This window comes from Ascaphus truei, unplaced genomic scaffold (assembly GCF_040206685.1).
Source record: "Ascaphus truei isolate aAscTru1 unplaced genomic scaffold, aAscTru1.hap1 HAP1_SCAFFOLD_1745, whole genome shotgun sequence".
NCBI classification, from domain to species: Eukaryota; Metazoa; Chordata; class Amphibia; order Anura; family Ascaphidae; genus Ascaphus; species Ascaphus truei.
In genome coordinates, this window is record NW_027454641.1 from 21604 (window position 1) to 41378 (window position 19775).

Here is a 19775-nt window from a genome sequence, read left to right on the forward strand (position 1 = left end):
AGTAGAACAGCTCACAGAAGCTATGTTGTACGGGCATTACTGGGAATAATGCCCACCGGTACAACTATAAATAAGGGATTGTGCCGTGCCCATCACTCATGTGTTGGGAATTATGTTGACTGATATCCTGTAAATTAGAAATAAAAATGGTAACAGAGGTAATTTCTTGGAACTGGTGGTGAAACAGGAGTGGTCCTGCCCTGGAAGGCAACTCCTTCCCCTATGCTTTAGAAAATAACATCCACATTTTATTTTGTTTCTCAAATCGGGCAGTGGCACGAAATATTGTTTACTACTTACACACTGGAGGCAGCTCATACTCGACTTCAAGAACCACCCGCTCTCCAACATTCTTCAGCAGACTGATGATCTCATCATGACGGAACTTTGTGAGGTTGATGCCATTCACAGATTTTATATAGTCTCCCACATTCAGTTGGTCACTTCTGCAATGGACACTGATCTGTCAGATGGGTGTAACTTTACTCAATGTATATAGTCATTAAAATAAATGTGCATCTACAGAGGAATGGAACCTTCTTCAGAAAGAGTTGATACACTGATTTGTTCACTCACTGTAAATATATGTTGGCAAATTAATATCCTATGTAGTGACACAGGGCTTATAAATTCATATTTGCAAAGCGTTCAAAGTCAAAAGAATACATAATGCTATATATATCATATACACATAAAACAAGTCTTTTTCCACTCCTGTTATTAAACAACAACTACACGTATATATGGACTTCAATACGAATAATTCTAAAAAAATATTAATTATACTTGCTACAACAATTTATTGGACAGTATTGATAGACTGATAAATCTAGCATTAGGACTACCACATTTTCTTCAGTATTCAGACAGCTGCAGTACTAGATGGGGTTTTTTTTTTTTTTTTTTTTTTAAACGAAATGTGTTTTTTGTCTGGGATTTCCTCAGAGTACATTTTCAACACTGTATGATATTTGTCAGGGTCTATTGTTATAAATGTGGTTCTTAAAAATGCAGCAGAAACAAATTAGACAACTGTCATCAAATATTAGGAGTAAAGTTATAAACCGTAGTTCTTAGGAGAATCCTTGAGTGGAAAATAGACTTAATCAGCATGCCAAGTCAGTGTGAAATATGGATCCATGGTAAATATGCAGTTTATCTATTTGTAGTCACTCTGATTGGGAAAACACAGCTGCCTTTGAAGATGCTTCAAAACTTAGATCTTTGAGAACTCAGCAGCGCTGCCTGAAAGAGATATGCTTCTGCTGGGATCAAGTGGCAAGAGGGGATTTCAGGAATTGACGTACTTGAACAGATGAAATGTTGGCAGTGGCATTTGTTAATTTCTATATTCTATGGATGAGGTTCATTCAACCGAAGCTGTGACATCTTTTTTTGCATTGCAAGCCCCATTTAACAGTATTACCAATGCCAATTTACATCCATGTTATAATAAGATCCTGGACAAGTCCTGAATTTTCCAAGACTCCATTTCCAATAGAATACATAGGATTATTTAGACATTTAATACACGGGGGTTAGATTAAAAAAAATAGCGACTAGATTAAAATCTCACAATGACATGGAGATTGGTTGGCGATGTGCATTAATGGCCCAGATACACAACGCTCCATTAAGCCGCCCAACGTGATGTTAAACTAACCTGACGTCACATTAATCTTAACCATGTATCTTCAACTGGCAATAATGTTACGCTAAGACGTGTTTTCTCAAGTAAAGAGCTTAGCGGTAACTACTGCAGGGGTGCGCAAACTGGGGGGGGGCACGTCCCCTGGTGGGGGGTGAGATTTTCAGGGGGGGGAGAGCACAGTGTTTACAAATGCCCCACTCTCTTCCCCACATTTAAATTAAATGCCGGGGGGAGGTGCAAGGCCTCTGTAACTCTCTTTTACCTGCTCTCAGTCGGCTCTTCGGCAACACGTCGCCATGACAACGCAATGTCGCGACATTGTGACGTCATATGAGAGCCGGTTAGGAGTGGGAGGGGGTGGGCCATAGAACGGGCGTTGTTTTTGCACATAATTAGCTTTGTGGATATGCGGTCACCTCATGGGAACAGAACATCTCTTGTTTTTGGTGGTGTCATGTTATGAGCCCTAACTTAACACAGCTTTGTGAATCTGGGCCTAAGAAGGGATGACATCCCCCTGTAAACAAAAGTCCACTGGTACACGGCTTCAAAACAGATGCTAAACGGATTATGTAGCGTATGCATTCATTTGTGTTGTATTGAAGAGCATTGTGCCCGTTTTGGCTTCTTTAATGTCATCTGTAGTAGTAAATGTAAAGGAGAGAAGTAATATGGAGGAATAAAAGCATGATTTAAGGTACATCAATAATAGTACGCATCAATGATTGCCTTACTTTGTATCAACGTTCTCCTCTTTCTTAATGACATTTAAAGCTGCACTCTCTCTGTTACTCATTTCCCCCCATTTATCTTTTTTTAACAGTGCGGGATCTTAACCCCATTATTTTATACTCCGGTGACCCACCAGTTCCCGAGATACTTACCGGTGATGTTACAGGGGAAACAAAATGGCTGCCAATTCTCAGCCCAATAGGAAACCTAATTGGATGGCCATTAAACTACCCTCCAAAAAACAGTAAGTACTACCAGTAACTTCAGTATCTCAGGAACCAGGGTGTCCCCGGGGCTGATCATAGCGTAGTTTAGCACTGTAGGACCAACTCATCCTGTAAAAATAAAAATAAGAGGATGGGAGGGCTAGTTACAGTAGCTATGGGGATTGCTGCTTTAAAGGCTCATAACTGAGCAGGTCTTAACCCGGGATGACTATATTGTCTGCAACTTAGTAATAAAGTTGCTTTGTGTGCTAAGGAATGTATTTCAAAATACTCTAACTACAGGAGAAACCTCTCAGGAGGCCACCATTGGATAACTTTTGACGAAGCTGTAAAATTAAGTGCAAACGACAACACCATTATTTGAAAATGTCATCATTCTGAAAATGAATCTTTCCTAATCTTACGCCAAGCGATAAAAGTTATTTAGGTGCACTTTGCTTGAGCATCTTCTGAGCATCATCAAAATGTTTCAATTAACCCTATTGAATACGGAGATAACTATATTCTTTGCAGGATTAGGAACTTTTGTTCAACCAATTGATCTTTCAAGACTACTTACTTCTGATACAGTGTTGTCCTAGCAAAATGTATCACAACTTACAAAGAGCCCTAACAAGTATCAGTGATATTAGGAGTAATTTATACCCATACAGATACGACTTATACCATTGGCTAGAGTTGTACCACATTAAATGATGTTTCGCTACATAGTAGCCAAAGGCCTTGGTCATACCTGTAACAATCTGTCTTAGGGCTTACATTTCTAAGGAACTTAGATGTGATTGATTACCTAGCAGCGATTCCTCCTTGACGTAGGTTAGATACTCTTGGCTTCCCATCCTTGTCAATTCCACCTGACACTGTGAGCCCTAGTGTGGTGCCTTCTTTCTTCATTAATTCAACTATTGTTGAACCCTTGAACTCTTCTGTTAAAAGGAAAATGATTGATATCATTATTGCAGAATCTCAGAAATATTTCTGCACAACTCGATTCACATTTCTGGTAGCAAGAAAAGTTTGTACACAGAGGTCCTTATTCTATATAAGTGCGATAGTGCAAATCCAGCTCTACAGCTTGGAAAGCTTCACTTTATAGAATAAGGCCCGTAGCTTCTTATTACCAGAGTACTAAATCACATAGTTGTATTTCAGGATTATTTTTTAACTGAAGTATACGTCAAGTAAAAAATAAATCCTCTCATGTCAACTTAGCTGGACAAAAACAATGTACTAAGCATTACACTTCCTAAGCTATATAATGCATCTTCAGTTTTTGTCCGACAGTAATAATCAACAGGAGTGGCACATTGTAGGAGTCCATATTGTTTTTGGACTGGGTGAGAGTGCATATGGACCCTCACAGGTATTTAGCACCATGACACTGTAGCAATAGGAAGATCTCCCAGAGGGGGGGGGGGGGGGGGCAGAGAAGCAGATCTACAATTGGAGGCGCTGCTGAAATGCAGAACAGGGCAGGCTTTCAGGGCATTGCAGCAGTGCAGCACAGAAGAGACTGGGGATGGGCTCCTGATGCTTCACCAGGGACCCTGGGCACCCATTTTGAGTTAAGGAAGGTGGGAACCTCTCTCTGAGGCTACACCAGGGAGGGGGTTACCCAGACCCTTACCAAAGTAAAAGACTATGTTGGGGCGTACCCTGTGGGAATTGTTCCAGGGAGCGTGGATAACCTTCATAAGAAGAAAAGAGACAGTTGGGGCGTACCCTGTGGGAAATTGTCCAGGGAGTGTGTACCCTCCTAGCTGCTTAAAAGAAAAATACTAGGGACAGGGCCTTTTCAGTTGTTGCTGGGACCCTGAGTACCTTAAAGAAAATGTGCTTGTTGGGGCGTATCCTGTGGGAAATTGTCCAGGGAGCGTGTACCCTTAATTTATTGAAAATTCAATGTGAGGAACAGGCCCTTTCAGTGTTGCTGGGGACCCTGGTATCTAAGTTCATTATGGACGGTGCTGTTTGCTCAAAATGGAGTTCGCTACATGGACTGTGTTCTCAAAATGGCATTCCCGCCAGAAATACGGGACCACATGGGCTTGCAAAGCAAGATGCAAACTTTTCTGCAAAGTTATTGCAAGCTATTCGGCGCCAAGCTGACGCCCGCCCATCGTTGCCGGAGCCAGGTCACAACTTCTTCTTCTATGCCTCTGCCCTATATTTCACCTAGGGGAAGAAGCACCAACTAAGAGCCAATCGGATGCTGTTTCCACACTAGAAGGAGTCAACCACACAATGCCTACTTCAGTTCCACGGAGCTGAGCCAGAGGAAGGAGCTACCTTGCCTTATTGCTGTTTATTGCTGCTTACTATCACTACCTCAGAATAGTCCAGAAATATGTCTGCTTAGGAGTTGGCTAACTATTACCTACCAGGAGCTTACCTGTTAGTCACCATACACGGCCAACACTGCGCTGTGTGTACTCAAACTGCCGCCTAACTGGGGTCGACGCCAGCCCCACTGCGAAGCCTTGTTCATGCGGCCTGCCAGCCCTGTGCCAACCAACGCCATTTCCAGCCAATCAACATGGCCACCACACCAACTGGTGCGGCCCCTGCAGAGTCATATGCAGCCCATGATATCGTGGGTCCTGACCATCGCACCCGGATGCCCATGTGGGCCAGTGCCAAAGGTACCTACTCCAGGTCTACCCTGACACCGCAGGGACAACCGTGAGCCCAGGTGCCCTGCTATCTGCTAACCAAGGCTCCAGTGTACCGTTGCCAGACGACCCCCGCTGTGACGCTGCCGACGGTTCCAGGACCGTAACCTGTACCTGCCGCTGACTTGGGGGGTAAGTTAACTGCCCCGGGGGTGTCGGATGCGCTTCCCCTGGTGGCGCAGGAGCGGGCAAGCTCCTTGCCAATGGCCAACAGGGCAAGATTGCAAGAAGGCCAATACCATCGAGAGGCCTGGGACTGATCCTGAAAACCCATGCATACACTGTAATGACAACTGCAGCGACTGCTACAAATAAAGGATCCTGTTTTATATACCTTTGCCTAAGTTACAGTCTATTTGGTAAAGGTATGAGAGAAGACTGTCATGGTGGGGACTGTCTCCAGTACACCTGGACTCTGCTATGACTGGAGGCGCTGACACCATGGGAAGAACCTGAAGGATCATCAAAAGCCTGTCCTGTTTCCCCTTACCATCGCAGACCCTCAGCATCTCCTTGACCCTCACACGTATTTAGAATCATGACACCTGTAGCAATAGCAAGATCTCCCAGAGGGAAGAGGGGGGGGGGGGAGGGAGCAGCGCTACATTTCATTTAAATTATCTGAGTTTATAAAATAACCCATAACTCTCTAGCTGTAACAACCAGAGTAATGATACCCACAAATTGGTGTTTGGAGAAGTCTGCGAACACATGGATGTCACTGATGACAGTCCCAGTTTTAACCTTGAGAGGGAAACCAATTATCTGATACTTGCAACACTAATATCTTCTCACATTTTATATCATTATATTCATGTGCTTTTGCCCTTTTCAGATTTATACCTGACATTTTTATGGGTTGTACCAAACATTAATTATCATACATAATGTTAATCTGTAGTGATAGTGATTAGAGTGTTCCCTCTGTCACATTTGGACCTGCTGGACAGCAAGTGCATTGCACAACAGATGCTAATTCCAATTATAGACTATGGGGACATAGTATATGATACAGGACCCCCAAACCACCTTAGCAAACTAAATGCCCTCTACAACTCAATATGCCGCTTTGTCCTACAATGTAACTACAACACACATCACTGCAAACTAGATTGGCTATCCCTAGAGTCCAGACGCAAGGTACATTTTTCCTGTCTTGCCTTCAAATACTTTCTGGGCAAGCTACCCACCTATCTGAAAAAGCGCCTCACCAGTACCACTTGCAGCACTTATCACCTGAGATCAGACTCCAAAAGACTATTGACTATCCCAAGGTTCAACAAAGAATCCAGTCAGTCCTCCCGTTACCATACATCACACGACTGGAACAATCCACCAGAGACTCTCAAAGCTGCATCCAATCTATGTTCTTTCAAGACTTCAGCAGTCTCACATTTTAATCGTCTAACTGTTAGACACGCCCATAACATTTACTGTCCGTAACTGTCCATGAAATGTCTGTAAATATAACATGTAACAATGTATTATTGTAAGTCTGTGCGCAGGACATGCTATAAAACGAAAGGTTACGTTCAATGTATTATTACTGTACATGTTAAAACATTTTATAAATAACAAATAAACAAATATTACGTCTTTTGAAGTTTGCCTCAGCAGACAGACTAATACTTGGCTAGCTGTCTGTAAACTGATGTCCTTTTAATGAAAGCATTGCTTTCTATAATGGTTGTATTGCCACCCAAGCCATGGATCCATGATATTCCGTGATAAACCCACAAGAAAAAAACAGTTCTCTTAAAAATATGGTTAACTCCTTGGTTTCTGTACTGCTCACCAACTTTACCCCTTGCATGGCTTTATATCACTTGCAAAAATATTTTGTCCCATATTAAGCAGCGCTATAGCATAAAACATCTTCCATCCCACAAACATTAGGGACAGCAGGGGAGGTGTAAGAAGGGGCAGGTCATCCACATCCCAAAAGTTTTTTGACTCCTTTCCCAGCTCAACCAATCTGGTCCTGTCTGCGCAACCAATTGAGCGGCTCCGCCCCCGCCCCTCCCCCCGCGCAATAAATCAGAATCTCCAGACCTCCTTTCCCTTTCCACTGAACAAAATGGGCCCCGAGCCCCCGCCCCCCTCCTGGCTACCCACTCAAAAACATGTCCAGGTCATTGCTAAAGGCCTGGGCCCCGGAAAATCTCTTGGTGGGCCTTTAAGGTGGAAGGTTTCTTCCGGTGCCGGTAAGGTGATTTATGGCATAGCACCACTTAGTAAATATGGGCCTTTGTAGTATCAGATTTGTACCTTTAACTTTTCAAATTAGGATCGCTACCCAGTAAATCACACTGCCTATTTACCTGCTCTACATCAGGGTCCAGGTTGCTGGGGTGGGAGGAAAATAGAAGCGCAGGATGAGCACAATACTAATACTAAATGTATATTTACAATTTCAGTGCAATCATTTTAACAGGAGAAAGGTAGATGTAAAAACAATACATGAACGGATAATTTGACTCACACAAAAGATCGACATGAGCAAATTCTGTTATTTTGTTATGGTGATACAGAAGTTGATAACTGCTGCCCTAAAGTTAGGGGTGCATCAATATTCAGGGCTGATTTCCCACGGTTCTCTAGAACCGGTTAAGAATATACCGGTTCTGAGAACACGGACGTGGTTGTCAATCACCGCACGGCATCGGAAACTTGCGCCCCATAATTCACAGCAGATGCGACTTTCCAATATCCGGCTGTGATGGGCAACACTGCAGGACATGGGACGCACAAAGTCTTGGCATGTGAGAGGCAGCCATTATTTTAGCAATTGCCTCCGGCATGTGTGCAGAGGCGCCGCTGGGTTGCAAGGAAATACGGGATGGTAAAAACGAACACGCACATAACATTTCTAACAAAATAAAGGAACAAATAATGCATCTACAACATTTGGGCTCATAGGCCTTTGTCAGATGCTAGCCAAGATCAGTGACCTCAACCTTCTTCTATAGGGGTACCAGTAACCTCGATTATTCACGATGATAAAAGGATTACTGGAAGGATTTTGGAAGACAGTAGACATGAAGCCAGGCAGCTGTCTTCGACTAAAATAAATATGACCAATGTTATTACTGCAAGCAAGAAAGACGGTCACATTTTATATGACCTGCAGACAGGGCCGCCAACAGAAATCATGGGGCCCGGGACAAATGAAAGGAGCAGGGCCCCCCCCCAAACCCATAGCGCACCCCCCCCCCCGAACCCATAGCGCAATTACCACGAAAAAATATCTTTTAACGCGCAACTTTTACTTACTTTCTTATTGTGATACAGAAAAAAACATTACAATGCAACCTGTTTATTTTTATATTTTCAACAAAAGACATGTGACTGCCTGCCTGGATGGGTGAGTGGGTGGGTGCGTGAGTGGGTGGTTGCGTGAGTGGGTGCGTGAGTGGGTGGTTGCGTGAGTGGGTGGGTGAGTGGGTGGGTGAGTGGGTGAGTGGGTGGATGACTGGGTGGATGACTGGGTGGATGACTGGGTGGATGAATGACAGTGACTGGGTGGGTGAATGGATGACAGTGGGTGAGTGAATGACGGTTTGTGTGTGGGTGAATGAATGACGGTGGGTGAATGACAGTTGAATGACTGTGGGTGGGTGAATGACGGTGGGTGGGTGGGTGAATGACGGTTGAATGACAGTTGAATGACGATGGGTGGTTGAATGATGGTGGGTGGGTGGTTGAATGACGGTTGGGTGAATGTATGTGGGTGGGTGAAGGTATGTGGGTGGGTGGGTAAATGTATGTGGGTGGGTGGGTGAATGTATGTGGGTGGTTGGTTGCTTGGTTGAATGTATGTGGGTGGGTGGGTGAATGTATGTGGGTGGGTGGGTGGGTGAATGTATGTTTGGGTAGGTGAATGTATGTGGGTGGGTGAATGTATGTTTGGGTAGGTGAATGTATGTGGGTGGGTGAATGTATGTGGGTGGGTGGGTGGATGGGTGAATGTGGGTCTGGGTGGGTGGTTGAGTGAATGACGGTTGAATGTTGGTGGGTGGGTGGGTGAATGACGGTTGAATGTTGGTGGGTGGGTGAATGACGGTTGAATGTTGGTGGGTGGGTGAATGACGGTTGAATGTTGGTGGGTGAATGACGGTGGGTGGATGACAGTGACTGGGTGTGAGAGAGAAATTGGGTGACAGTGACTGGGTGGGTGAAAGGGACTGGGTGGGTGACAGTCAGGGACTGGGTGGGTGACAGTGACAGTAGGTGACAGTGACTGGGTGGGGTGACATACCTTGACCAGGTGGGTGCAGCTTGCTGCCGGACGCTTCCCCCTCCTGCCCCCGATATCTCCACGGTCGCTGCCCGGGACGGGAGGTGGGCTCGGGAGAGGGCAGGCATGGGAGGTGGGAGGTGGGCTCGGGGGGCGTGCGGGAGGTGGACTCGAGGGGCGCGCGGGAAGCTGGCCGCGGGGGGGGGGAGAGGGTGGGCATGGGAGGTGGGCTCGGGGGGGTAGGCAGGGAGGTGGGCTCGGGGGGCGCGCGGGAGGTGGACTCGGGGGGCGCGCGGGAAGCTGGCCGCGGGGGGGGGGGGGGGGAAGCAGGCCGCATGAGGTGCAGGTACTTCCCCCTCCGTCCCACGTTGGGAGTGGGGGGGGGGGGGGAGTGGGCCCTGCGCATGCGCGTTGGGAGCGGGCCCTGCGCATGCGCGTTGGGAGCGGGGGGTGAGCGGGTCCGGCTTGCCCTGTGCATGCGCATGCGCGCCAGGACCGCTTGGGAATCACCGCCATTTTTTTTTACTTTTTAAAAAAAATTTTTTTAAATAACTGGCACCCGGCCGCGCAGGGCGGCCCGGCCCCGGGCCCCCCTGACCCACGGGGCCCGGGACGCCAGTGCCCTTTGTCCCCCGCTGTTGGCGGCCCTGCCTGCAGGAAAGTTTAATGAATGGAAATGGGAGAATAAAAGATTACAGTAGGCAGGTACTGACTATTGTATCATGATCCACTGTGAACGTGCAGCAATGTATCAGAGGTTAGAGAAGCTGGAGTAGGAGAGATTTATTTGCAAGAGAAAAAGCTCTTTTATACAAGCAAAGCCAGCTGAATGTGCACTTAATGCCAATGTTGCATATTACCACTAGTTATGTATTCATACCGAATCCCAGTTTAAAATGATGTACAATTGTATTTAGTTTCAGAAAACAATCTCTAAATTCAGCTAGATTTGAACCTGAAAGTAGTTATAAATGATGCTCAAGTTTTATAAATACAGGCATATTGTGTTGCCAGATACATTTCTGTGAAGAAATAACCTTAACCCCCTGACTGGGAACTACAGTAGCTGCCGGGGAAATATTAGGTCTTGGCAGGCGCGCATTCTTGCAGATGTTCTGCGTGACTCTATGATGTATACAGTTGGCAATAAGAAATGCTGCATTACCTTTGTGCTCTGCACCAAACAGCAAACACTGCTGAAGGCAAATGATTTGACATCTCTCTGGAGCTTTTTATTGCATAAATCACACATTAGCAAACATGTATTTGATGCATGACACCCATGCACACAATATCTAGCATCAAATCTGGTCACTTATTTTACAGTGCACCGGTATTCGTTGTTATTCTAAAAATGAAGCATACTGTGGAACAGGGGTGCGCAAACTGCGGGGTGCGATATTTTCTGGGGGGGGGGGGGGGGGGGAGGGGTGCGCTTATAGAAGCCCCGCACTCTAACCCCAAAGCATTTCAAATAAATGCCGGGGGACCGCGAAAGGCCTTTGTAAGTTCTCTTACCTTGTCTCCGACAGCAACGCTGCGGCAAATTACGCCACGTGACAGACGTCACATTACCACACGGCGTCATTTGGCGCTAAAGACAAGGTAGGGGGGGGGCATGAGCAGGCAGGGGGCGCAGGGGGAAAAGTTTGTGCACTCCTGCTGTTGAAGGTACTCTCCAAAGAGAGGAACACTGATGTGCACTTGCAGTACGTTTGCGGCCGCGCACGTTTTGTACCCATAGTACAAAACATGACACGCGTGGCTAGGGGGCGTGGCCATGATGTCACAGCGTTAGGCCGCACTGTGATTGGCTCAGTGTCACGTTGCGCGCCAACAGCGTGAAACGACAAATTTCATATCTTTCCTCAGATCTGCCGCGCCAACGCTCACGGACGTGCGTGCGTACGTCTCAACTATATAAAAGTCAGGCTCAGACATGCAATTATCATTCACACGCGCGCGTACTATATTACAGGCCTTAGCTGTCTCAGGGCTCGATTAATCACTGGTTTATCTGTACTACAAACAGAACATAAGGAAAGAACCATACTGGGGATTAAAATGGACTATGAAGATTAAATACATTTGGAGAATAATTATATATATATATATATATATATATATATATATATATATATATATATATATATTGGAGAATATACACACATTCACAATTACAATGACTAATCAAGATCTACCTGTGACTCACAATCTGTTGCGTGTACAGGAGGCATAATACCAAATTGGAATAATCTATTTAGCCTCTGGAATGCTTTCCCCATTTTCTTCTGCATAAAAATAGAAAAATGTTGCTGACCAACCAGAGCCCTCGTACAGAGGAATCTTAATGCAGTGTCTTGAGTGAAGCACATGCAGTGTTTAGTTTCAACATTCTAATTACTGCTCTTAGGGAGAAAAGCTGATGTCTGTGTAACATAGACATTATATTCAGTGTGGCTGCATTGTGCATTTGTACAGCGTAATAGACTATTCAGTGGAGTACATTTAACTGGAAAGAGAACAAATCTAAACCCAACTTACAGAGTTACAATGAATTAATTCACAGGGGTTGGCTGTCAAATTTTAGCCCGGGGGCATGCTCAACCAACCGGCCCAAACATCAGGCGGACCAAACACCATGCATAGATGCACACATACGCCAGATACATGCTCCGTACACATACAAAAGCGCGATAAAAATAAAATAAATAAAAAAATAATTATATATATATATCTACATGTAGAGGTATCAGTACCGTGTTAGCCGAGCTTCAATAATCAAAAAATAAATAGATGATACCGTTCTGTGGCTAACGAAATGCTTTTATTTGTGCGAGCTTTCGAGATACACTGATCTCTTCTTCCGGCGATGTTACAATGAATGAAGCAAGGGTATACTTAAAAACAGTGTCTCTTGGAATGTTATCTGTGCTGGTCCTTCCCCCGGTGTGGATGTGTTTTATGGCTAGAGGTATCAAAAGGTTCCTGAAAGCAAGTGAAGAAAGAGTGTGTATGTGTATCAGTGTGAATAAAAATGAATGGAGAGCCCACAGTATATACAGTGCTTTACAAAAGGTGTGTGTGGAGTGGGAGTGGATATAAATGGTGTGGGTGGGTGTGGAAATGAGAGTATTTTGTAGCATAACTAAAAGTGTGTGTGGATACCTTGTGGTCCCTAATAGGGGGGGGGGGGGGGAAAGGACCAGCACAGATAACATTCCAAGAGACACTGTTTTTAAGTATACCTTTTGCTTAATTCATTGTAACATCGCCGGAAGAAGAGATCAGTGTATCTCGAAAGCTCGCAGAAATAAAAGCATTTCGTTAGCCACAGAACGGTATCATCTATTTATTTTTTGATTATATATATCTATATATATATAAAATCACACACACACACAGTTAAGTTATGGTGGGTAAAAAAAGTGACAAAAACCCTCCACAGCTAAGCATATAGCAAATGGAAATATTACTGTATGCTCATTTGCATGTCTTAGACAGGTCTTTTCTTTTGCTATATGCTTTGCTGTGGAAGGTTTTTGTCACTTTTTCCCCCCACCATAACTTAACTAAGTGTAGCAGGGTCCCCCATGGCCCCCCTTACTTGTGTCCTGTTATGGGGGCGAGCGCGTTCCTGGGGGCTCCCGGCGACATCAGTGGCAAGGTGCCGCCATCTTTGATGTCCTCGCGTGTGCGCGGAGGCTTGCGCAGATGAGACGTGGCGGCCATTTTAGTGCGGGAGAACTGGCACAAGAGGCGCTCCGTAGTGCAGGGACCCCTAGATGTTGCGCAGGCAAGTGGCGCAGCGGCCATTACTCTAGCGCAGGCGCAGATAGAGAGAGGTAGGCGGCCATTAGAGAGGCGCCCATGCGGTCCTCATAGGGAAAAGCCCCAGAGGGGACTACAACTCCCAGCAGACTTAGAGGCAGGTGAGTCAGATGATTGCAGGCAGCCAATAATGTTTGCAGTTTTCCCTGCAGAGTAGATACATTGTATGGGCAATGTGCTATGAGTCAGTTAGGCTGAGGAGACAGTGGGGGGAAGGAAGGGAGGCAGAGAGCTGCGAGCTTCTGCCCTAGGCCAGAAGTACCCCCGGGCTAGAGTCGAGGCCCTGACTCCCCACTAGTGAGGGTGGGTGTTCACAGGGACAGGCCCTTAGGTAAGGACCCTGTGCCCCATCAGCTGTAGTTCCTTAGTGCAGGGACAGAGAGAAGCCCTGCTGCTGTTCCTTAAGTGCAGGGACAGAAGAGGCCCTGCTGCAGTTAATTTAGTGCAGGGACCCAGTGATAGTGTTGCTGCATGTTCCTGTATGCTGTGTTGCTGATCCAGAGACTGTCCTTACGGTGGGACGTCCGGCTGGACCCCATCCCACGCGGAGGTACAGATCAGCGCTGGAACAACCGGCGCCGGTAGACCCTTTGCGAAGACACCCAGGTGCAGGAACACCTGGGCAGGTATTTACAACCTTCCACACGTGCACCAACTTTACCTTGCTCCTCACATGTGACAGGCCTGTTCACACACTTGGGTGGTCTTGGACTCTTTGTACACGGGGTTGGGAAGGGGGTGTATGGGTATAGCCCAGTTAGGCGCTAAGAAGGTTATAGCCCAGTTAGGGGCAAGGTTATAGGTGCCAGCTAGTGGCAGAGGGTGGCATATATTGTTGTGTATGCTGATATTGTTGCACTGTTATATATGATACTATTGTGTTGTGTTGCTCGTCCAGTAAACCTTTTAGCCATAACCCTGGTGTATGTGGTTTCTGGGTGGGTTCCTATGTTCGGGCCATTCTACATTCCTATAGAACAGATAGAAAAAAGGCAGTGCACTGCTTGAAGAAACAGGAGGCGGCTCACGGAAGCAAAAATAGCATTTATTTCATTAAAAAAATCAGACAAAAAACCCCCATAGCCACAGCAGGTATCCACCTACGCGTTTCGGGCTCAAAGCCCTTTCTCAAGGTGTTAAATGTTCAAATGACTCGTTTATCTGATGCACTGGCGTTCTACATATCTATACATTCCTATAGAATCCTACATAGGTGGAGGCGCTGACCGACGAGAACGTTCCAGAGAAGCACCCCAGGTTCCCATCAGCTGAGGCTCAGGCCTCCTGCGAACCTGCAGGTATACGCAACACACCTGGTAACATATAGGTTCTCCCTCACATTCACTCTATCTGCGATTGGGGTAGGGGGAATACCTGTTACATAAGTATGGAAAAACCTATCCCTTGCTTCATTTTTGCACAGCCAGTATATCCAACCCCAAACTGAGGAGACCCATTAAGGTCGAAACAGTCTGTATAATATATAAATATATACATACACACACAAATATATACACACACACTCTATACATCATACATCAGGGAGCAGTATAATAGCATACAACAGTGATTTTCAACAGGGGTTCCGCGAGCACCGCACAGGGGTTCCGGGGCCGCCCGGGGGGGGAGAGCTGGGACAACTCTCCCAGCTGTCCCGGGCACGGCGGCACCTGGGTTGCCACCTCTCCGGGTTTGACTCTGGGTTTCAGGTACTTTCCTCCGGCTACGGGTTTAGCCCGTCAATTTCCGGGTGGCGGCGTGCTGCGGTGGCCACATCTCCGGCATTCCTCTGCAATTCCCCCTCCAACTGCACTGAACATGGCTGCGCGGGCGTCATATGACGCTTCGTTGCCATGGCAACGGAACGCTACGTGATGTCATGATGCGACGCGGCATGACGTCACGTAGCGTTCCGTTGCCATGGCAACGTGGCGGCTTTTGATGCCGCACAGCCATGTTCACTGAAGCTGGAGGTGGGAGTTGCAGCAGGATGTTGGGAGACGCCGCCGCAGCACGCCGCCAAGTAAGGAAATCTTCCAGGGCTGAACAGCATTATATTCACTACTGTGAAGCGCTATGTATATTTATGGCGCTATATAAATAAAGACACACAATACAATTCAGCTCAAGGGACACCTTAGTTCCTAGTGTAGATACCGGAGTGTTCCTGCCCTTTCAGTAGTACTCTATGGACGCCACATTTTGCAGGTCCCTTGGTGCTGGCATCCATTGTGGCTTTCTATTGAATGGCCATTTAAATACAAGTAACTTCACCAGTAAATATCTCGGGAACCGGGGAGTGCCAGAGCTGGAAATAAGGTGCTTCAGCTCCACGGGATCCCCTGGTTCTAATGCTGTTAAAAATATACATTTAGTCAGGATTGCCACTTTAAATATCCAAAAAATTATTTTCGCTTTGACGTCATGAACAAAGTTTGAACTTTTGCCATTTTTTTGACGAGTACCTGCGTATTAGGTGAAACTTTTTATTTGGACTAACAATAGATATTGTAAGACGAGCTTTCAAGAGTTCTCCTCTCTTCTTCAGGTCAGCAATACTGATTTACAGGAGATTCCATGAGCTTAACACAGATGTAAAAAAAAAAGCAAAACAACGTAGCCATCTAAGGCAGACAGGGCACTAAATGGATGAAAGGGACAGTGAGACACAGGACCCTACATCCATCCATCAGCAGTGTGCAGGGGGGTGGGGATGCAGGCAGGGTTGCCACCTTCTATGAAGTATAACTTGGAGACCTTTTGCAATAAATGTTTTTACATTTATTAATCTTATTTATATATTTATTTCTCTTACCTTCGGCAGCGGCGTCTCCATCTCCCCCTGCAAGGTCCGCTCAGCATTGTTCCGCAACGTCAAACGGTGCACATTGCCATGACAACGTGACGCCACGGTGCCACGCGGCATAAAGTCAACGGGACACCTTATCCCGTTGTCGTGGCAACGGGCGTCATGTGCTGCCATGGCGTTACATAGCATCTCGGCATGGCAACACAGCGGCATTTGATGTCACGGAGCCATGTTGATGGGATTTGCAGGGGGAGATGCCACCGCCCGGAGGTTTTCCAGGTAAACCCGTAGCCTGGAGATACGTGGCAGAAACCAGTAGTCTCCGGGGCAAACCCGGAGTGGTGGCAACCCTGGATATGCAGGGAGAGGGGGTGGGAGAGAAGAGGGGCCCATTGTAAAATTCACAGAGAGCCAGGGAGAAACATTACAAAAAATTATGGTAGTGGGTTAAAAATCCCATATCAGCATTACGTCCTCTTGTTTTAGTGTGAAAATGTATTACCGTATCATTTTAAGTTCAAATGTTTTCCGTTCTTGAATGCTATTAAACATTCCATTGAGGATTTTGATGTTTAAATCATTTATGGCATGATCTGCCTGTGAGAAGTGATGTCCCACTGGAGTGCAGTATCCTCCTTCTTCATGGTGTGTTATTGTGTTTAAATTAAAACCCTACAATTAAAATCCACCTGATACAACAGTGAGCCTCACGGTTAGAAATAGTTGCATAGTTACATAGTAGATGAGGTTGAAAAAAGACGCAGGTCCATCAAGTTCAACCTATTCTAAATTTAGACAACAGATACTTGATCCTATATCTATACTAACTTATTGATCCAGAGGAAGCCAAACAAAAAACCCCATTAAGGGGAAAACTCCAAGAATTGGCAATCGGATTACTCCCTGGATCAACATCCTTCCCATGTATACTTATTTGGTATATCCCTGTATACTTTTCCCATCTAAAAAGATGTCCAACCTTTTTTTGAACAAATCTATTGTATCTGCCATCACATTCTCCATGGGTAATGAATTCCACATTTTAACTGCCCTTATCTGTAAAGAACCCTTTCCTTTGTTGCTGGTGAAATTTCCTTTCCTCCAACCTTAAGGGATGGACCGAGTCCTTTGTACTGCCTGTGGGATGAATAGTTCTTTTGAAAGCTCCTTGTATTGTCCCCGAATATATTTGTATATAGTTATCATATCCCCTCTTAGACGCCTCTTTTCTAATGTAAATAAATCTAATTTAGCTAGCCTCTCCTCATAAGTTAGATTGTCCATCCCCTTTATTAATTTGGTGGCTCTTCTCTGCACTCTCTCTAGTTCCATAATGTCTTTTCTTAGGCTTGGTGCCCAAAATTGTACTCCATATTCAAGGTGTGGTCTTACTAGTGCTTTGTAAAGGGGCATAATTATGTTTACTTCCCTTCCATCCATTGCCCGTTTGATGCAAGATAAGATCTTGTTTGCCTTTGACATTGGGCACTATTGCTAAGGCTGCAGTCTATAAGCACTCCTAAATCCTTCTCCATCAAGGATTCCCCCAATATATCTCCATTTAATTTGTAAGTCGCCTTTTTATTCTTGCATCCCAAATGCATAACCTTACATTTATCTGTATTAAACCTCATCTGCCATTTACCTGCCCACGTTTCCAGTCTCTCCAAGTCCTTCTGAAGAGAAATTACATCCTGCTCTGATTCTATTACCTTACACAATTTAGTATCATCAGCAAAGATGGAGACTTTGCTCTCGATCCCAACCTCAAGGTCATTAATAAACAAGTTAAAAAGAAGGGGTCCCAGTACTGATCCCTGAAGTACTCCACTCACGACTTTAGCCCAACCTGAAAAAGTTCCATTTATGACAACCCTCTGTTGTCTGTCCTTTAACCAGTTTTCAATTCAGGTGCATATATTATTACTGAGTCCAATTTACTTTATTTTGTACACTAACCTCTTGTGTGAAACCGTATCAAAAGCCTTTGCAAAATCTAAGTAGACCACATCAACTGCATTACCCTGGTCTAAATTCCTAGTTACCCCCTCAAAGAAACAAATAAGGTTAGTTTGGCAAGATCTATCCTTCATAAATCCATGCTCACTATTACTAATAATTTTGTTTTCCATTAGGTATTCCTGAATATTATCCCGTATTAAACCTTCAAGTAGTTTCCCTACTATTGGAGTCAGGCTTACAGGTCTGTAATTTCCCGGTTGTGATCTAGCTCCCCTTTTAAATATAGGCACCACATCTGCTTTATGCCAATCTTGTGGTACTGAGCCTGTGGAAATGGAGTCCTTGAATATTAAATATAATGGTTTGGCTATTACTGAGCTTAACTACTTGAGAACTCTTGGATGTATGCCATCGGGGCTAGGTGCCTTATTTACTTTAATTTTTTCAAGTCGCTTATGAACTTCTTCCTCAGTTAACCAATTGTTCATTAATATGGAGGTTGTGGCTTCCTCCTGCGGCACTACTATTGAACTTGATTCTTCCCTGGTAAACACAGAGGCAAAGAATTTGTTTAATACCTCAGCTTTTTCCTTATCTCCAATAATCTGCCTACCCATCTCACACTGAAAGGGTCCTATATTTTCTTTTCTCATTTTTTTGTTATTAAGGTACTTAAAGAACTTTTTAGGGTTGACCTTACTTTCTATTGCAATCCTTTTTTCATTATCCATTTTTGCTAATTTGATTGCCCTTTTGCAATTTTTGTTACATTCCTTATAATTCTGATACGATGTCTCCGTCCCTTCTGACTTAAAGAATCTAAACGCCTTCCTCTTCTTGTCCATTTCCTCCCCTACCTGTTTATTTAGCCACATTGTTTTTGATTTATTTCTTTTATACTTATTACCCAAGGGTATACACTGATAAGTGTGCTTTTCTAACAATGTTTTAAAGACTGCCCATTTATCTTCTACATTTTTCCCTGCAAAAACATCATCCCATTGTATTACTACTAGATTAGACCTCAGTTTATTAAAATCTGCCTTTCTAAAGTCTATGGTCTTTGTTGGACCCAAGAAATCTATTTTTTGATAATTTATTTCAAATGAGACCATGCTATGATCACTGTTACCCAAATGTTCCAGGACTTGAATATTCGTTATTACTTCTACATTGTTTGATATGACCAAATCCAGTATAGCCCCTCTCCTGGTTGGTTCCTCAATAATTTGGGTCATATAATTGTCTTTAAGCCCCCCCAAAAACCTGTTTCCTTTTGTTGTAATGGTAATCTCAGTGCCCCAATCTATGTCTGGATAATTAAAGCTAAGAACAATGCCATATCTACCAACATTGATGAATATTTAGTTTGCCTGATGAAATATACAAATTGTCATTAAAAAAATGTGCATCTTTGTAAGAACAAAAAAATAGGGTATATCTCAAATGTAAGGTTCTTTGGGCTTTACACCCGATTCAGATGTATTTTGCTTTAGAGATCTTAGCAGCAATTCAGTGTTTTGTGTCAATTCAGGAAGTATTGGCTGTTTCTGCTAAATATGTCCACCTGTAGGAGGAAAAAATTGCCAATCAGGAGTTTCCTCTTTCCTAGTTCGCACTAACTAATCAATCAATCTCCTTTCTGGCTCCCGAG

General features: G+C 44.7%; 1 protein-coding gene across 2 annotated transcripts in view; it reads right to left on the reverse strand.

Moving 5' to 3' along the window:
* The window catches only part of LOC142476821 (glutamate receptor-interacting protein 1-like), a 41821-nt gene continuing 22046 nt past the window's right edge, over positions 1-19775 (reverse strand). The window contains exons 3-4 of one of the 2 annotated variants that reach the window (XM_075581967.1): positions 3401-3536; positions 1-446 (exon numbers count right to left, since the gene is read on the reverse strand). In XM_075581967.1, coding sequence (XP_075438082.1) covers positions 293-446; positions 3401-3536 — 290 coding nt within the window. In that variant the 3' untranslated portion in view covers positions 1-292. Of the gene's footprint in view, positions 447-1071; positions 1246-3400; positions 3537-19775 lie in introns of those variants that run through there. The other variant, XM_075581968.1, reaches the window with a different exon arrangement.